This window comes from Bidens hawaiensis, unplaced genomic scaffold (genome assembly GCF_021521415.1).
Source record: "Bidens hawaiensis isolate Kalapana, Puna unplaced genomic scaffold, B.hawaiensis_p1.1 tig00008636_1, whole genome shotgun sequence".
In the NCBI taxonomy this organism is placed as follows: Eukaryota; Viridiplantae; Streptophyta; class Magnoliopsida; order Asterales; family Asteraceae; genus Bidens; species Bidens hawaiensis.
In genome coordinates this window covers 328,159-343,377 of record NW_027491624.1, presented here as the reverse complement: position 1 = coordinate 343,377, position 15,219 = coordinate 328,159, and the positions used below count along the sequence as shown (strand labels likewise).

At 35.7% G+C, this 15,219-nt stretch overlaps 1 protein-coding gene across 1 annotated transcript; it reads left to right on the top strand.

The window, feature by feature from the left end:
• The first annotated feature begins 13,052 nt into the window (after nt 1–13,052).
• Nucleotides 13,053–14,581, top strand: LOC143529681 (uncharacterized). Its single transcript, XM_077025420.1, has 2 exons — nt 13,053–13,743; nt 13,941–14,581. Exons 1-2 carry the CDS (start codon nt 13,053–13,055, stop codon nt 14,579–14,581), a joined length of 1,332 nt encoding a protein of 443 aa, XP_076881535.1.
• The last annotated feature ends 638 nt before the right edge of the window (nt 14,582–15,219 follow it).

Genomic DNA, 15,219 nt, shown 5'->3' with positions numbered 1-15,219 from the left:
TCGTCCTTGTGCCCTAACAGAAATGTCCAACTGAAACGCGAGAAATCGTCAGTAATAACCGGACAATAGGCTTTTCGACCTATTGCCATCGGTTGAATTGGACCGAAAAGGTCCATGTGCAACAGCTGAAGAGTGGGATTTACAGACGGTTTTGGGTCTGTGAGGGAGTTTGTGATGTTTGCATTAAGAACAAGATAAACATTTTTCAGCACAGTGAAAAGATTTTACTGGTAAACCCCTCACATGGTCACCTTTAACCAACTTATTCAAGTTCTTAAAGTTGACGTGACCCAACCATCGATGCCATAAAGATGAATCATTCTCCGAGGCCTTGGAAATTAAGCAAGACGCAAAACGCATGGAATAATTGCTTCTCATGTCCAGAATGTAGGCATCATTATGCCTCGGAGTGCGCAACATGATCTACTCTTCAGGGACTTAAAACTTGGTTTTAGAATGAGACATTCATTTTCTGTAAGTAGGGTTGAGAATTTCTTATCACAGATTTGAGACACGCTGAGCAGGTTGTGGTTGAGCTGTTCCACCAGATTTACCTCATAGAATGTCAAAGTACCATTCGAGACCTTTCCTTGTTTGGTTATTTCTCCTCTAATGTCGCCGGCAAAAGAAACGTGTTCACCATCGAATGATTTGATGTCGAACAATAGGGACTCGTTCCTGTTATGTGTCGGGTGCAGCCACTGTCCAAGTACCAAATACTATTGACTGGCCGTTCTGGCTGACCCTACACACACGAGCAACTAGTTAGTGAAGGGTTTCCCAAGACGTACTTGTCTCGGGAAAATTAAACACAAAATCACCAAGTTTAATTTTATGATTTCTGAAAATGTAATCTTTTGGTGAGTCAGAGTCTGAAGAGCAATCCCTCGAGGAACATGAATTTTGATTTCCTTAGTTTTGAAATGGTTTTCTTGATTGCCTTCGTTTTGGTTTAGGCTTAACCAAAAAATCTTCTTGATTAGCCTTTGAGAAAACCTTTGAAGGGTTCTTGGGCTTTTCAGCTTCAGATCCCTTAGCTAACCTCTTCCTTTCTCTTTGGGTTAGCCAGAAAGGTTTCTTGGGTTTTTCAGTTCTTTTGGGTCTGAAATTCGTCTCACTGGCAGAAGTGTAGGTTTGGTGAGGCATTTTCTTATGATGAGTAGGAAATTTAAAAAATGTCTGACCAAACTTACTATTTAGATCTCTTGTTGCTTATGCCAGTTTTTGCAATGCCTTGCAAGATGAGACGGATTCCCGCAAATAAAACAGCATTTTCTTTGGTTGCATTTATAGATATCTTGGTCACTGAGATATGTGTGATGGGGTGATGTAGTTGGGTTAACATTTCTGTAACATATATCTGTTTTATAATGATGAACATTTGAAAATTTTGAAGCAAAATAGTTTAAATGTCTAGGTTTCTGCTGAGAATAATAATAGTCACTATCAATCTGATCATAATATTGAGCACTGTTATTCAAATTTGTATACTGAGAAAAAGAGGTTTTCTTTGGTGGCACGTATTTATAGGAGGTGCTTGGTTTTTCATTTTCAAATATGGATTTCTCCTTTGATAAGTTCTCAACATTATGATCAGTTGATGAGCAACTCTGACTAGTTTGTTCATTAACCTTGACTTCTATGGTTTCATCAAAAACAGTTTCACATTCTAAATCAGAAGAAGAACATTCACTTTCATTACAAATATTTGTACAACAGTCATTTCTAGATGTTTCACAAAACACAGCTTTTGTTCCTGACATCAAGCTTCCTAACATTGATTCACACACTTTATTACAGACAGGATTGTTAATCGTTTTTGTTAGACCCACACAAGATTCAAAACGGGGTTCTAACTCTCCCTTTGGTTTACAACCCTAGTTAACCTTCCCACAATCACCACTTACATCACCTGCTACACAAGACACGTTGACGTTAGACTTATCAGATGATGGAATTTGAGATTTTGATGGAGAGGCAGCAGGAACGAATTTCACTGGTTTTGGTACCTTACCAATCCCATAGGCCATCTCTTCATCAGGAATAGTATTATAGCTAAAATGGGGTAGGCAAGTGTAATTATCATTCATTGGTGGAGGCACCGCCAAATAATCATAACTTAGCCCCGATTTAACTTTAGTACTTCTTTGAGCTCCAATAAGATCATCTAATTGTTCAGATGATGCTTCAAATCTTTCAACTTGTTTTTCCTTTTCTCATTTATCAGAAATATCAAGTTTCAACTTTTCAATCTCATCTTTTAAGTTATTAATTATTTTCTTGTAATAGATGACATTGTGCTCGTCTCGAAAGATTTTAAGTTTAAGATTTGCAACATCATCGTGATGAGTTTTAATCTTTTCAACATAGATCTTGTCAGCCTCAACATATTCAGCATTTATTTGACGAAGTTTTGCATTTTCTTTCAAAACTTCGTCCTGAAGATATCTATAATATGTAACTTTGTTCACGCAAGCTTGAGAGCAAAGATTTTTATTTACCTCATCAGAGGGTGATGCATTAGAACTTGCAGCAATGGATGAGGATGCTTCATCATTTGTCGTGAAAGCCATGCCTGCCATGTTGAGAGGTTCTGCAGCTCTTGAAATTGATCATCCCAATCCATACTTGTTTGGACCTCCGATTGGGAGACAAGGGCCTTTGAGTGTGTACTTGAATTGGCCTTGTGTGGATGATTCCCAACTCTTTGAGCTGAGCTGCTTGGCTTCTGCACTTCATGCCTCTTTCCAGCAACTTTGTTGTTTTCTTCCTCTGTCACTTCGGTCACACGAATATCATTTGCTGGCTTTGAGGGATTCGTGCACTCTCGCGAAAAGTGACCCATCTCACCACAGTTGTAGCATCGTAGCTTCGACTTGTCAAATCCAATCCTTTTCCTGTCTGAGTTATTGAAGCTATCCTTCCCATACGTCTTCATGAAGTTTGTGGCTCTTTGCACAGCCATTGCCATTTGGTACTTGATATCCATCTTTTCAAAATCCTTCTGATTGATATCTTTCAAATCCCCAGTCTCAAAGTGTGGTGGCAATAGATTTCCCTGCAATAATTCTTCATAACATGACAGAAAGGCATGAACTATTGAGACATTTGAGTTATTCAACAACGGAAGAGCTTCATAGTAACTTGAAGGTTTGCTTAGTTGAGGTTTTGAAGATGAGGAAATCCCTTAAGCTTTCAATGCTTGGGCAACCACACTGTCGACTGCCTTCTGAAATGAACTTGTACTTGAAGAGTCTGATTGATTGCTAGTTGAGATGAAAGCAGATGGTTGTGATGGTACACTTGGGGAGTACTTAGGAGTGGTTACAGGATACACGTTCTGTTGAGTCTTGCTTATGAAAGCAGTTGGCATTGAGGAAGTAGTACTCACTTCATCTTGATTCAGAGAACTTAGATGATTGTTCATTCTCATCTGCTCATCCATTTCAAATGATTTGATAGTAGAAATCAAATCACTATTTGTCATGGCATTCAGATTAGTTGTTCTCTTGATCGTGATTGTGTTTGTACTCCAACTGTAGCGCAACGAATTCATTAACTTATGATTGACCTCAGAGTTGGTTATGTTGACACTGGCAGCTCTGACTCTAACCATCAGTTTCTCAAATCTCTTTACCAAATCCAACACAGCTTCACCTTGTCGATGGTTGAACATATTGAACTCTTCCTTCAGTAGGGCCTTCTTGTTTTCCCTAATTTCAGCATTGCCTTCAATCTTTTCAACAAGTGCTTACCATAAACCCTTGGCACTTGTGTGTTCACGAAGAGTCTCAGTGATCTCATTTGAAAGACAGACAGTTAAAATGAGATAGGCTTTCCTGTCTTGTGCTAATAAGTCTCTGTCTGCTTGATCATAGTTTTCAACAGTCTTAAGTTGTTCCCCAGCATCGGTGCGAGTCACAGGAATATGAGGACCTTGTTCAAAACATCTCACTAGATCAGTTTCAGTCAATGAGATGTAGTTCATGAACCTCCATTTGAAGTTGGCAAAGTTGTCATCTAAGGTCATAAACTTAGGAGGCTTCTGAGGGGTTCCCACTTGGTTTTCCAACAACAAATATCCCTTTAACAGCTCAGAATCAGTGCTCGTCATGATTTCAGTAGTCTCAAACACTTAACCAACCTTAAGAAAACTTAAATTTTAAAACAGTTAACTTTTTCGCATGAAACAGCTTTCAAGCGAAGTGAAAAAGATGTTTCAAGCGAAGCGAAAAAGTTAAGCAAGTGAAGCGAAGCGAAAAAAAAAAGAAAAAAATTGTGAACAGTAAAGCGAAGCGAAAAATTCTTATGCGAAGTGAAAAAGGTTCAAGCGAAGTGAAAAAGTGAACAGTGATGCGAAGCGAAAAAGTGACAAGCGAAGCGAAAAAGTGAACAGTGATGCGAAGCGAAAAAGATATATGCGAAGCGAAAAAAGGTTCAAGCGAAGCGAAAAAGTTTTAAGCTTCCAAAAGCAATCTTTCTCGGGATCTGTTCCACCTAACTTGTCAGTACAAGGTCAAAGGTTGGTACACTGATTTTAATGCCATGAGAAGCGAAATTCTTAACTTGTTATTTTTAACACTTTTCAACAACCAGTAACACCAAATTTTATCACCTTTTAGCCTAAGACTTTTTAGATCTAAAACTTGAACACTTGTTATCTTCACCAAGAACACTTTCTAAGACATCTTGCCCGATTTTGTTTTTGTATTTTTCTTATTTTTGTGGTTTTTGTGAACTTTCTTTTCAAGAACACTTGTTTTCTTCTACTCAAGATCAAAACCCAAGGTTGTGATCCAAAACCCTCAACTAGTGAGCCGAAGCTCTGATACCAATTGTAGGTCTCAAGGCGGGTGGATCTAACAATAATTTTGGATCAACTGAGCTTAGTGCTAACAGAAATCACACTAAGCCACCTAAGCGGTCTAAGATCTTGAGATGTTATTTTCGGGAAGTTTGAGAGAAAGAAAGCCGAGAGAAAGAGAGATTTAACAAAAGGTTTTCTATTGATCAACCATTAACCCCTTCTACTTCTCATGGCATGCTTCCTATTAATAGGGAAGCATGCATGAGAAGTAGGTCACATCAAATGCCCAATAGGCTTTGCAACATTATTTCTCTTGGGCCTATTACATTAAATACTAATAACTAAAATCCAAAACATATAATTACAATACAAAAGACTACATCAAAATGGGACTAACAAATATAACACAACTTTGGAAATACAATATTGCTCGCATGTAGTGCTTGTTTTACCGAAAAGGAAGATAGGTGGTCTAAAATGCATGAACTTTAAACTTTACTAGGTGTTTTTAGCGAAATATTTTGACAAGGTATAAATTCCAATTAAATGAATATTTTCCAAACCTTTTGCCACTTGCTTAGTTGCTTCATATATCGATCAATTATTTAGCCTAAAGTATTAAGGGCTTCTATTGTAATTATGTTACGTAGTCAACATCAATCACTAACTTCCTACTCTATCAAGAACATGTTGGCATTCTTAACGTATGATTTGACGAGAGAATATGTTAACACAAACAACATGTTCAATGTAAGATGACAAGGTACAAAAATGTTATGAATGCTTGTTAGTAAGATTAGATTGTTACATGCGTTGAGCGCAAAATGTAGTCATACAAACATCATGTAGCAGTCAACTCCACCATTATGCTCTTGTTATATGGTAAAGCAAGATTGTGGTTATACAAACATATGCATTTTCTAAGTCATAAAAGAGGGTCATTTCTTGATATAACCCTCCTAGTAAGAATCCAATAATACTAATATGGGTATGCATGTCGCTGCTCAAATTCATGAGTGTAGGTCTAAAATATACAGCGTGTCCATCTTCATCTAAGTCGTTAACAAATAGTCATACGTTTCTAAATGATAGAAATATCAAGTAACATCTCTCAAAATTATAGTGTACTAAGTAGAACACCACAATTCTACTATTTACACAGTTACAATAACTATTTCATTTTTAACGAGTCCTAAATTGGATAACCAATTAAAGAAGTTTAAGCCATTTGCGTTATCATTTTCAATGAATGATCTTGGAGAAAGGTTATTGAAAGAAACTATACGGATTAATAAGTTATTTTTAAAATTTTCTTATGACTTTTACTGGAGGGGAGGAGAGGGATGAATAGGTTATTATAGCGAGAGAGAGGTGTTTAAAATTTTCTAATGAATTTTGCGGGAGGGAGGTGTGTGTATATATATATATATATATATGTACGTGGGTGGGTTAATGTACAATAATTGCTTAACATACATTAGGTACGCTAATAAGTTCAAGGTTAAAACCTAAAATGTTCTAGCTTCAAACCTAATACTTTCATGATTAACAACCCACTATGCTCATATCAAAAATTGATTCGATTGAAGATTCAGATGTGTTTGTTTGGATGAATTGATGAATAATTTAATCAATTTTAAGGCTAATTGATCCATTGGCTTCAGCAATTTCAATTTCAGTTGGTTAATTGATCAACCCACTAAAATACACAAACCTATGAACAGCGATCAAAGAGTCATCGATGATCGTGACGGAAGAGGACGATGCTCACAACGGTAGACGATGGTTGCGATAGTGGATGGTGGGCTTCGACGGGACGAAAGAGGCAGTGAACGACGACCATATCGCTTAGTTGTGATTTTAAGGTTAGCGTGTTTTTGAAATCAAGGGTTTAAGAGTGTCACGTACGTAATGTATGATAAGAGATTATTGTATTTGATCCTTTTTCTATATATATATATATATATAGAGAGGGGGAGGAGAGAGAGGTGGGGCCATAAATTAAATTAAATTAAATTAAATTATTATTATTGTTATTTATTTAAAGTGATGTAGGCCTAGTGTTGATACATCAGTTTACGTCTCGTTCTTTGTTTAAATGTATTTTGTAACAGGTTAAAGTATAGGAGTTATTTTGTAAATGTAAGGCTCATTCGCTATGTGATGTATAGCGAATGAAGACCGGTTTTGTGCCTCAATCATTAAAGATGTTAACGAATGAGAAGTGTAATGTATTAGGGCCATTCGCTAAGGTTGTTTAGTGAGCGAGTGTGATGCTCATTCGCTATGCATATATAGCGAATGAGTCATCCTCTATATATACCCTATAACCTATTTCATAATTAACAGTTCTTATCATTATTGAAATCTTTCTCGCTACTTCGTCCAAATTCACTCTTGTTACACACAGTTAATCTAATCATCGTTCTAACAATCATATCAAAGACTAGATCATACAGAGATGAATCTACAATGGATTATGACCTCGAGATTTTGCATTGTCATTTTGATATTTTTAACCAATAAGTGTAGTTTAGTGATTTCACATGCATTTACTGAAAAACTAACGATTATCCATTCCAAGTGTAACAACCCAAGTAAACTGTGTAATGGTATTGGGCCTTGTACGTGGCCCGCTTGGCACATCTGGCTGACCTTGCTCATCTACACCCATATATGTTGGTAATTTCGGACTCTAAGTCACAAGTTGGTGAACTCGAGGGACCAATATTGACATGTCGATTATAGTTGGTTATATTTCCTAATTACATTGTAATTAAAATACATAATATCTTGGCCAACAAATTAGTATTAGTCTCTATCAATTGATGTATGCTTAGACATTAGAGAATGCATGAGCCAAGTTAGGGTCCATTAAGAGAAACACGAGTTATATGTAATTGTGGGTTTTAAGTTATATCTTTCCTCTATAATATATTGAGATTATTCAATATATGTTTGGTGTGTTTTACGTATTGGTGAGTTATATCAGTTTGTACCCGGGATTGATACCAAAATCTAGCCGCTGCATGGAAGCCTGTCGTCGTCGATCATGAAGGGATCTAGGGGTAAACCGATCAAAGACGCCAAGGGAGATCTAAGGACTGCCGGCCGATTACTTTAAGAAGTCGCGCCAGATCTTGTTTATTAGTTCCGGAAACTGCTGAACCAAAGCCGAAAACTTGTTGCCTAAGTTTGCGATCAGAATTCAAGATTTATAAACAATAATTAACGAAGAATATTAAATAAACTGACTTTTGTTATAACCAGGAAAATATAACTCAAAAAACATGATTACAATAACTTTCATAATTGCGTTGTAGTTGAAGTTAGTAATGTTATGGCTAGCAAGTTAGGGTTAGTCTATATAAACCGAGGTATGGTTAGATATTAGAGAACACACAATATGCAACCGAGTTAGGGTTTATCAAGAGAAACACGAGTTATGAAATAGGGGTATTTGAGTATCTTTTCTCTACAATATGTTGAGGGTTATTTAATATATGTTTGGTGTGTTTTATGTTTTGGTGAGTTATATCAATTCGCTCTTGAATTGGAATTAGAGTGATTATTCTCTTGGAGTTTGTCAATCAAAGTCATGATCAATAAGGAGGATACCGAAGACTCAAGATATCGATCAAAGTCATGATCGATAAGGAGGGTTTGGCCAAGTCGTGATCAGAATTAAAGCCAAGTTCAATGGGTTATGATAGAATAATCGAGGCTAGGGGTCGATGATCGAGACAAGGGTTGATGGCAGGCTGCAATTGGTGACCGGAAATATCTGTGAATAGCAATCACGTTTTTGGGATTAAAGAACGTACAAAAGGTGTTACAAATGTCAAAAGTTGTTTGGCGATGAAAAGCGATCGGGTTTGTTGTTTTACGACTAAACAAAGTGCTTGTGTTTTGATCATGTTTTCCGAAAAGCCAATCAACGTGAATTGTTCATGTTATGCGATAAAATTTTTTTTCTTAAGGAAAAGAGGTTATTCTACGGTTGGTTGGTCATAAAGGTCAAGAAAGACATGGTGTATTTTGTTTTGGTGTGGGAGAAATTCGAAGAACAAGAGAATAGTCACTAGGTTTGTTTTTTTTCTTGGTTGAGTTCTGCTTTGTTAAACAGGATGGTTTAACCACTCTAGCAGTGTATATTATTTCGGTTGGACAAGCGGCTCTAATTTAAAGTTCGTTTTTATATGGGTTGAACAAGCTATGTATTTACCAGGGTTTGGATTAGAATGATGTGCTCGAGTTTTGGTTTGGGAACATGAGATTATCATGGAAGACTAATGTTTTCTCATTAGATCAAAATAGTAGCAACCGGAAGTGGATATGCTAGTTCATCCGGCCGAGGAAATGTTTATGGGCAGGTCCACGGAGGTAGTCAAGTTTTGGAGTGCCAAAAGAACACAATTATAGATCAAAAGGAGTTTCGGGTGGTCAAGATCGGGATGTCGAAGACCAAATGGCAGTGAAAGCAAAGAAGGTCAAGATCGTTGGTCAAATCAGGCAGGTCAAATGAGACAAGTTTAGAGACAAAGATCCGCCTATTTCGAATAGGAAATTAGTGGGTGATTATTGGAAATTTCGGACTCTAAGTCACAAATCGGTGAACTTGAAAAACCAATATCGACAAGTATGCCATAGTTCGTCATGCTTCCTAATTGCATTGTAAATAAAATAGGCAATGTCTTGGCTAAAAGTGAGGGTTAGTATATATAAACCGAGGTATGGTTAGACATTAGAGAACACACAAATGCAACCGAGTTAGGGTTTATCAAGAGAAAAACGAGTTCTGTATAATATGGGTTTCATGAGTTTTATTTCTTTTATAATATATTGAGAGTTATTTAATACATTTTTTTGTAAGGTCAATTATTATAAAATCCAAAAAGAGACTACCCACAAGGAGCAAGTAGAGCAAAGTTACAACGAAATAAAGGACAACCAACAAAACACTTATACAAGAGCTACCTATAACTGAAAATTAACAAAATTTAATTGACTCAATTTCTTTCACTCTAAATCCATTCTAGTTATTCAATATATGGTTGGTGTGTTTTATGTTCTGGTGAGTTATATCAATTCGTTCTTGAATTTATACGGTTATAAAATTATTTTACAGCACTTGATTTTTTCCAAAGAAAACCGTGCCATGAAATAAAGAAAAATATAAGTTAGTCAAATGTTTTGGTTGCAATAAATAATGGATTGACATAAGATAAAATTAATAATCATAGCATATGCAGCATGACATTAACATGGGCTTGTCAATTATTTTGGCCCTTGTTTACCTAAAATCATGGCTTCATTTGCTGGCCATCTTCATTTATAAATGCACAAATCTTGGTCCAAAACATGACACTCATGAATTCATGGTATTAGATATAAAAATGTTTTGTGATCATCACAAAAATTTCGTTTGTATTTTTCTTTTCATTATTGTTAGCTCCCCTTTCAAAGGTTAGTACCCAAAATCAGATTTCAATTCAGTTGAACTAGTTAAGCTTATTGATACACTTGGTATGAATCAGGAGTTCGAGACACATGAAAAAGACATGGAAAACGAAGCACAGAACTCTATATAAAAATATATCAAATATATCTTTTAACTTGTAAAATATCTTTTAAAGGATAAATTAAGATATTTTAAAAGTCTAATAAAGAAAATATGGAATTGCCACTAATATATATATTTTTGAAACAGTTAAACAGTTCACATTCGTTAATTAAGCTGTCGTTGTGTTGGGGTGTAATTTGTTATTTGGTCTTTTCTTTGGTGTTCCTTGTGTCTGCAAGTGGTCTGGAGTTATATTTGCTGTTGCTCTTAATTTTGTTTTTAAATAGCTCGAGCACCCAATTTGCTAATAAATTATTGTGTTTCATATGTTGGTATGTACCAGTAGTAGCCCAACTTGATTGGTATGACATAATGATAATTCAAATGTTTAATATACTAATTGCTGTTTTGATTACTATTTGTTTCTCATGTCTTCTCTTTTCTTTATATTTAAAACGTATTATTTCTTTTATGTTCTCATAGCTTAGTGGGAATATTTTGATTGCTAGTCAAATATTCAAAATGTAATATAATAAGAATAATAAAAAATTGTGAATTACTATTATTTTTTGTTTCTAATTTTAAATCTAGTTCATATTTGATGACTTCTAAATCTTTCGATATAAATGTTTTTCTATTACGAGTAAAATATAAATATACTAAGTTATCTTCCGTATTATAGTGTTGTTTTACATTACTCATTTCTAGTAATTATATATAATTTTAGATTTTAATTGTATTTCTTGTGAAATTAATAATATATTTAGGCTTTGATAATTAAAAGGTTTCACAAACAAATGAGATGCTATAACCCAATTTAAAAGCTATCTAAGTTTGGTGAGACCCATGACCCGCTTATTTTTTTACTATAAAATTGTTCTTAATTATAAATAATATCTTTTTTTAAAAGATCGGATATTAATTTTAGTATATCCATAATTTATAGGATTTTTTTATCAAATATTTGTTGAGATTGATTTTTAATTTAATAAGATCTTATAACCCGTTTATATACTATTTGGGTTTAGTGAGACCCATACCCATGAATTCAGATTTGGAGCCACCATTTACAAATAAAGCAATCTGGTGGTGTGAGAGGATGTGAAGAGCAACCAAAAATCTTTTAAAGGTTTTGTTTATATATATTTAAGATATTAAAACTGAAATTTGGATATCTGATTAACCCTAAATAAAATAATTATTTGTCCCCCACCTGTGGTTTAGTGGTAGGAGGCTTGGATTCTCCAATGGACACCTAAGTTCGATTCCCATGAGAAATCATGAGTTGATCATCATGATTCGTTACTGTTGGATCTAGTCTATTGATACGATCAAGTATTAACTGATTAGTTCTACTGTGTGTAAGTGTGTGTGTGTTGAGAGAGAATTTTGGTAGTGTAACGAGAGGAATTAAACAATAAATCGGAACTGTTAATTATAATAAAGATACAGGGGCATATATATGAGACGAAGTCTCATTCGCTATGCAGGCGTAGCGAATGAGCCACATTCGCTAGACATTCCCCTAGCGAATGGCCTAATACTTTATCATCTCATTCATTAACATTCCCTAATGAATGAGGATCAAAAACTGTTCATTCGCTAACATTCCTTAGCGAATGAAATATACATTATTGTCAAAACTAGTCCCTATATATTAAGACTATTACAAAACTAATAAACAAAGAACGAGACGAATTCTAATGTATCAACACCCCATTTGTGGCACTTTTGGTGGATATTGTGATTGAAAGATTTGAGCTAGGCCTTGCAAGGTTATCGGTTACGCCAGTGAGTTATGCTGGGTTTTAGTCCCACCTTGTGGTACGCCAGTGAGTTTTGCTTTTGTGACGGCACAACGGCTGTCAAGTGCAGCCAGCGGTATGGGTTTCCGGAGGAATGCCCAAGCCAAACTCTTAAGCCAGCGTGACCTAGTTAAGACAACATAGTCTAACCAGAATGAGACAATAGGACTCTCCAAATTAAAGAGTGCGATGACCTAACATATAAGAAAGTCGTCGTTTTATACAAAAATAAAATAATTATTTAGGTAGAATTTCTTTACATGATGTCGTGTCGTGAATCAAAATTTTGTTTTCTAGTGTAGAAGAAAAATTGATAGGTTGTATTATATCTTTCTAAAAAAAGTTAAAAATGGCTAGTGAAAACTAGCCCGAGTTATAAATAGGTTTATGCTCCAGTTTTGTTGGGTTGTTGACAAAGATACCAATTACTCATTCACATTTACTGATTCCTAATTAAAGCTGATGTTCGAGAGTGCCAGAGATGTCAATGCATTTTTTCCCTTTGGTTTTTTTTGTTTTTGTTTTTTTTTTTTTTAATATTTAATTCATATCCAATCAACTTCTCTTCGTCCCAATCGTATTCACTTCAGTCCCCCTGTTAAAATCCTATTCACATACTATTTGCGAATTGATTTAGATAATACCATTTTTACAATACTTTTATTTTCAAATATATATGTTTGCTTCTATAATCTGTACACCAAGTCATATAGTTGACTATGTATTTACATGTCACAATCACAAAAAAATGTTAAAAGATCATACCAAAAGTTTTAATCCCAGATGGGCTTGATTTGTTTTATGGTATATTTAACTGAAAGTCTGAAGATCCCAGAAGAGCAAGAAGCATACATACACTCTAAACACACTCAGAAAGATGCCCGCAGTTTGGTTTTCTTTAAGGAAGTCATTGCACTGCCAGTCAGGGCCATCAGATGTTCATGATCCAAATATTCAAGTGAAGAATCTGAGCAAAATTATAACAAAAAGCAATAAATCGTCGACATCAACCGGAGGGAAATCAGGATGTTCAAGATCTTTAACAAATCTTAAGGATGTCATCCATGGAAGCAAGAGGCACATGGAGGAGAAACCAACAATTAATGAAACAACAACCGCGACAACAAATGCAAGCCCGAGGTCCATTGGAAGTTCGGAACTTTTAAACCCAATTGCCCATGAAGTCATTTTGTCAAATTCTAATTGTGAACTCAAGATCACAGGTTTTGATTCTTTGCAAGATGGGAATGGAGGCGGTGGTGGTGGTGATGATCACAACATGTCGTCAAGATTTGAAGGAACCTTAAAGCCTGGAACCCCGGGGCCACCTCGTTATCATCATCGCGCGCCAACACGATCACCGTTGACCAATCGGAGAAACTCTAATGGATCTTCAAGGGTTGGTAGTAGAGGGTTAGGATCTGGATTTGGTACTATTATTCCTACAAAGGCTAGAGTTTCTTTAGATGGAGATAGTCATGGGATTTTTAGTTTAGCTTGCCATAAATGTGGTGAGCAATTTGTGAAATGGGAAGCTCTTGAATTTCATCACCTGTCCAAACATGCTGGTAAGAAAATATTCTTGATGCTTTACCAAATGGATCTTTAATTTTTGTTTATATGCATTCAATCTAATAACATTCTTTGATCTCATGTTTCCTCAAAATTTAAGGCTGCCACTTTTCCAACAGAAAGATTTTGTTACCCTACATTAACATTACTTTCTAGGACATATATAATCAGTTAATTTCGGTTGATTTGGCAGTTACAGAACTCATTGAAGGAGATTCATCTAGGAAAATTGTAGAATTAATCTACAAAACAAGTTGGTCAAAATCCCACACCAATTCTGGAGGAATAGAGAGGATCTTAAAAGTCCACAACATGCAAAGAACACTATCTGAATTCGAAGAGCATCGAGAAAGCGTCAAAGTTAAAGCTAGCAAACTCCAGAAAAAGCACCCTCGTTGTCTCGCTGATGGCAATGAGTTACTAAGGTTCCACGGGACCTTAGTCGAATGCAACCTCGGGCTAAATGGCTCATCTAGCCTTTGCTTATCTAATAACTGCAACGTTTGTCAAATTCTACGACACGGGTTTTCGATCAAGAAAAACAACAACAAAAATGCGGTTGGGGGTGTTTTTACTACATCGACAAGTCAGCGAGCGTTTGATGCACTTGGTGTCAATAATAGTTCTATATTGAGGAAGGCTTTAATAGTTTGCAGAGTGATTGCTGGAAGAGTTCACAAGCCATTGGAGAACATCCAAGAACTTGCTAATCAATCAGGGTTTGATTCGTTGGCTGGAAAAGTCGGGATTTATTCAAATATTGAAGAACTCTATTTGCTCAATCCTAAGGCATTGCTCCCTTGTTTTGTTATAATTTGCAAGCCACAAATGTAACCTACAGAACATTTGAGGGACTATATTAGCCGTAGTTTGCATAGTATTCTTTGTTTTCCTTTTCATTCTATTTTTGTTGAGACTAAACTATATTTATTTTGTTCCTCCGTACGTGTTAAAATTTCTGTTTAACTTGTGTCCCAAACTAAATATCCCTTTCAACATTATTTATTAAATTGTACGTATTATCAGTTATCCCCTTTTAACCTTTATTCCCCGACTTTTTATACTAATTAAAATGCTTGAAAATTGGAATGTTACAAAGAAACACAAGTTAACTATTCTCTTATTTCTTTTCATTCTCTCGCCACCTTCTCGTAGGTATTGCAACTGATTTCATTTTTTCTTCGCGGATGAACAAGCATCGATCTACGAATGCAAATATGTCACCGCCTCACCGGAGCGAGCCATAATGAGCAAAGATTTGGCTCTCTCATCCATCTTCGTTGATTTCTTGTCATCTTTGCTCTACAAACTTTTGAGTTTGGGGGCATTTCTCGCAGGATAGCAGGAGACCAGTCAGTTGCTGAAACTGCAACGATTTCGGTCATGGGTATGTGTGGGTCCACTCACAATGGAATCATATAGGGCGTGATCATGGCCATTGAAGAAATTGGTCATACTTGTCTTCCATTAGG

Coding starts and splice junctions, on each gene's coding strand:
- LOC143529681 (XM_077025420.1), top strand. CDS start 13,053: ATGCCCGCAGTTTGGTTTTCTTTAAGGAAGTCATTGCACTGCCAGTCA. Junction 13,744..13,940: donor TCACCTGTCCAAACATGCTG/GTAAGAAAATAT, acceptor TTGATTTGGCAG/TTACAGAACTCATTGAAGGA.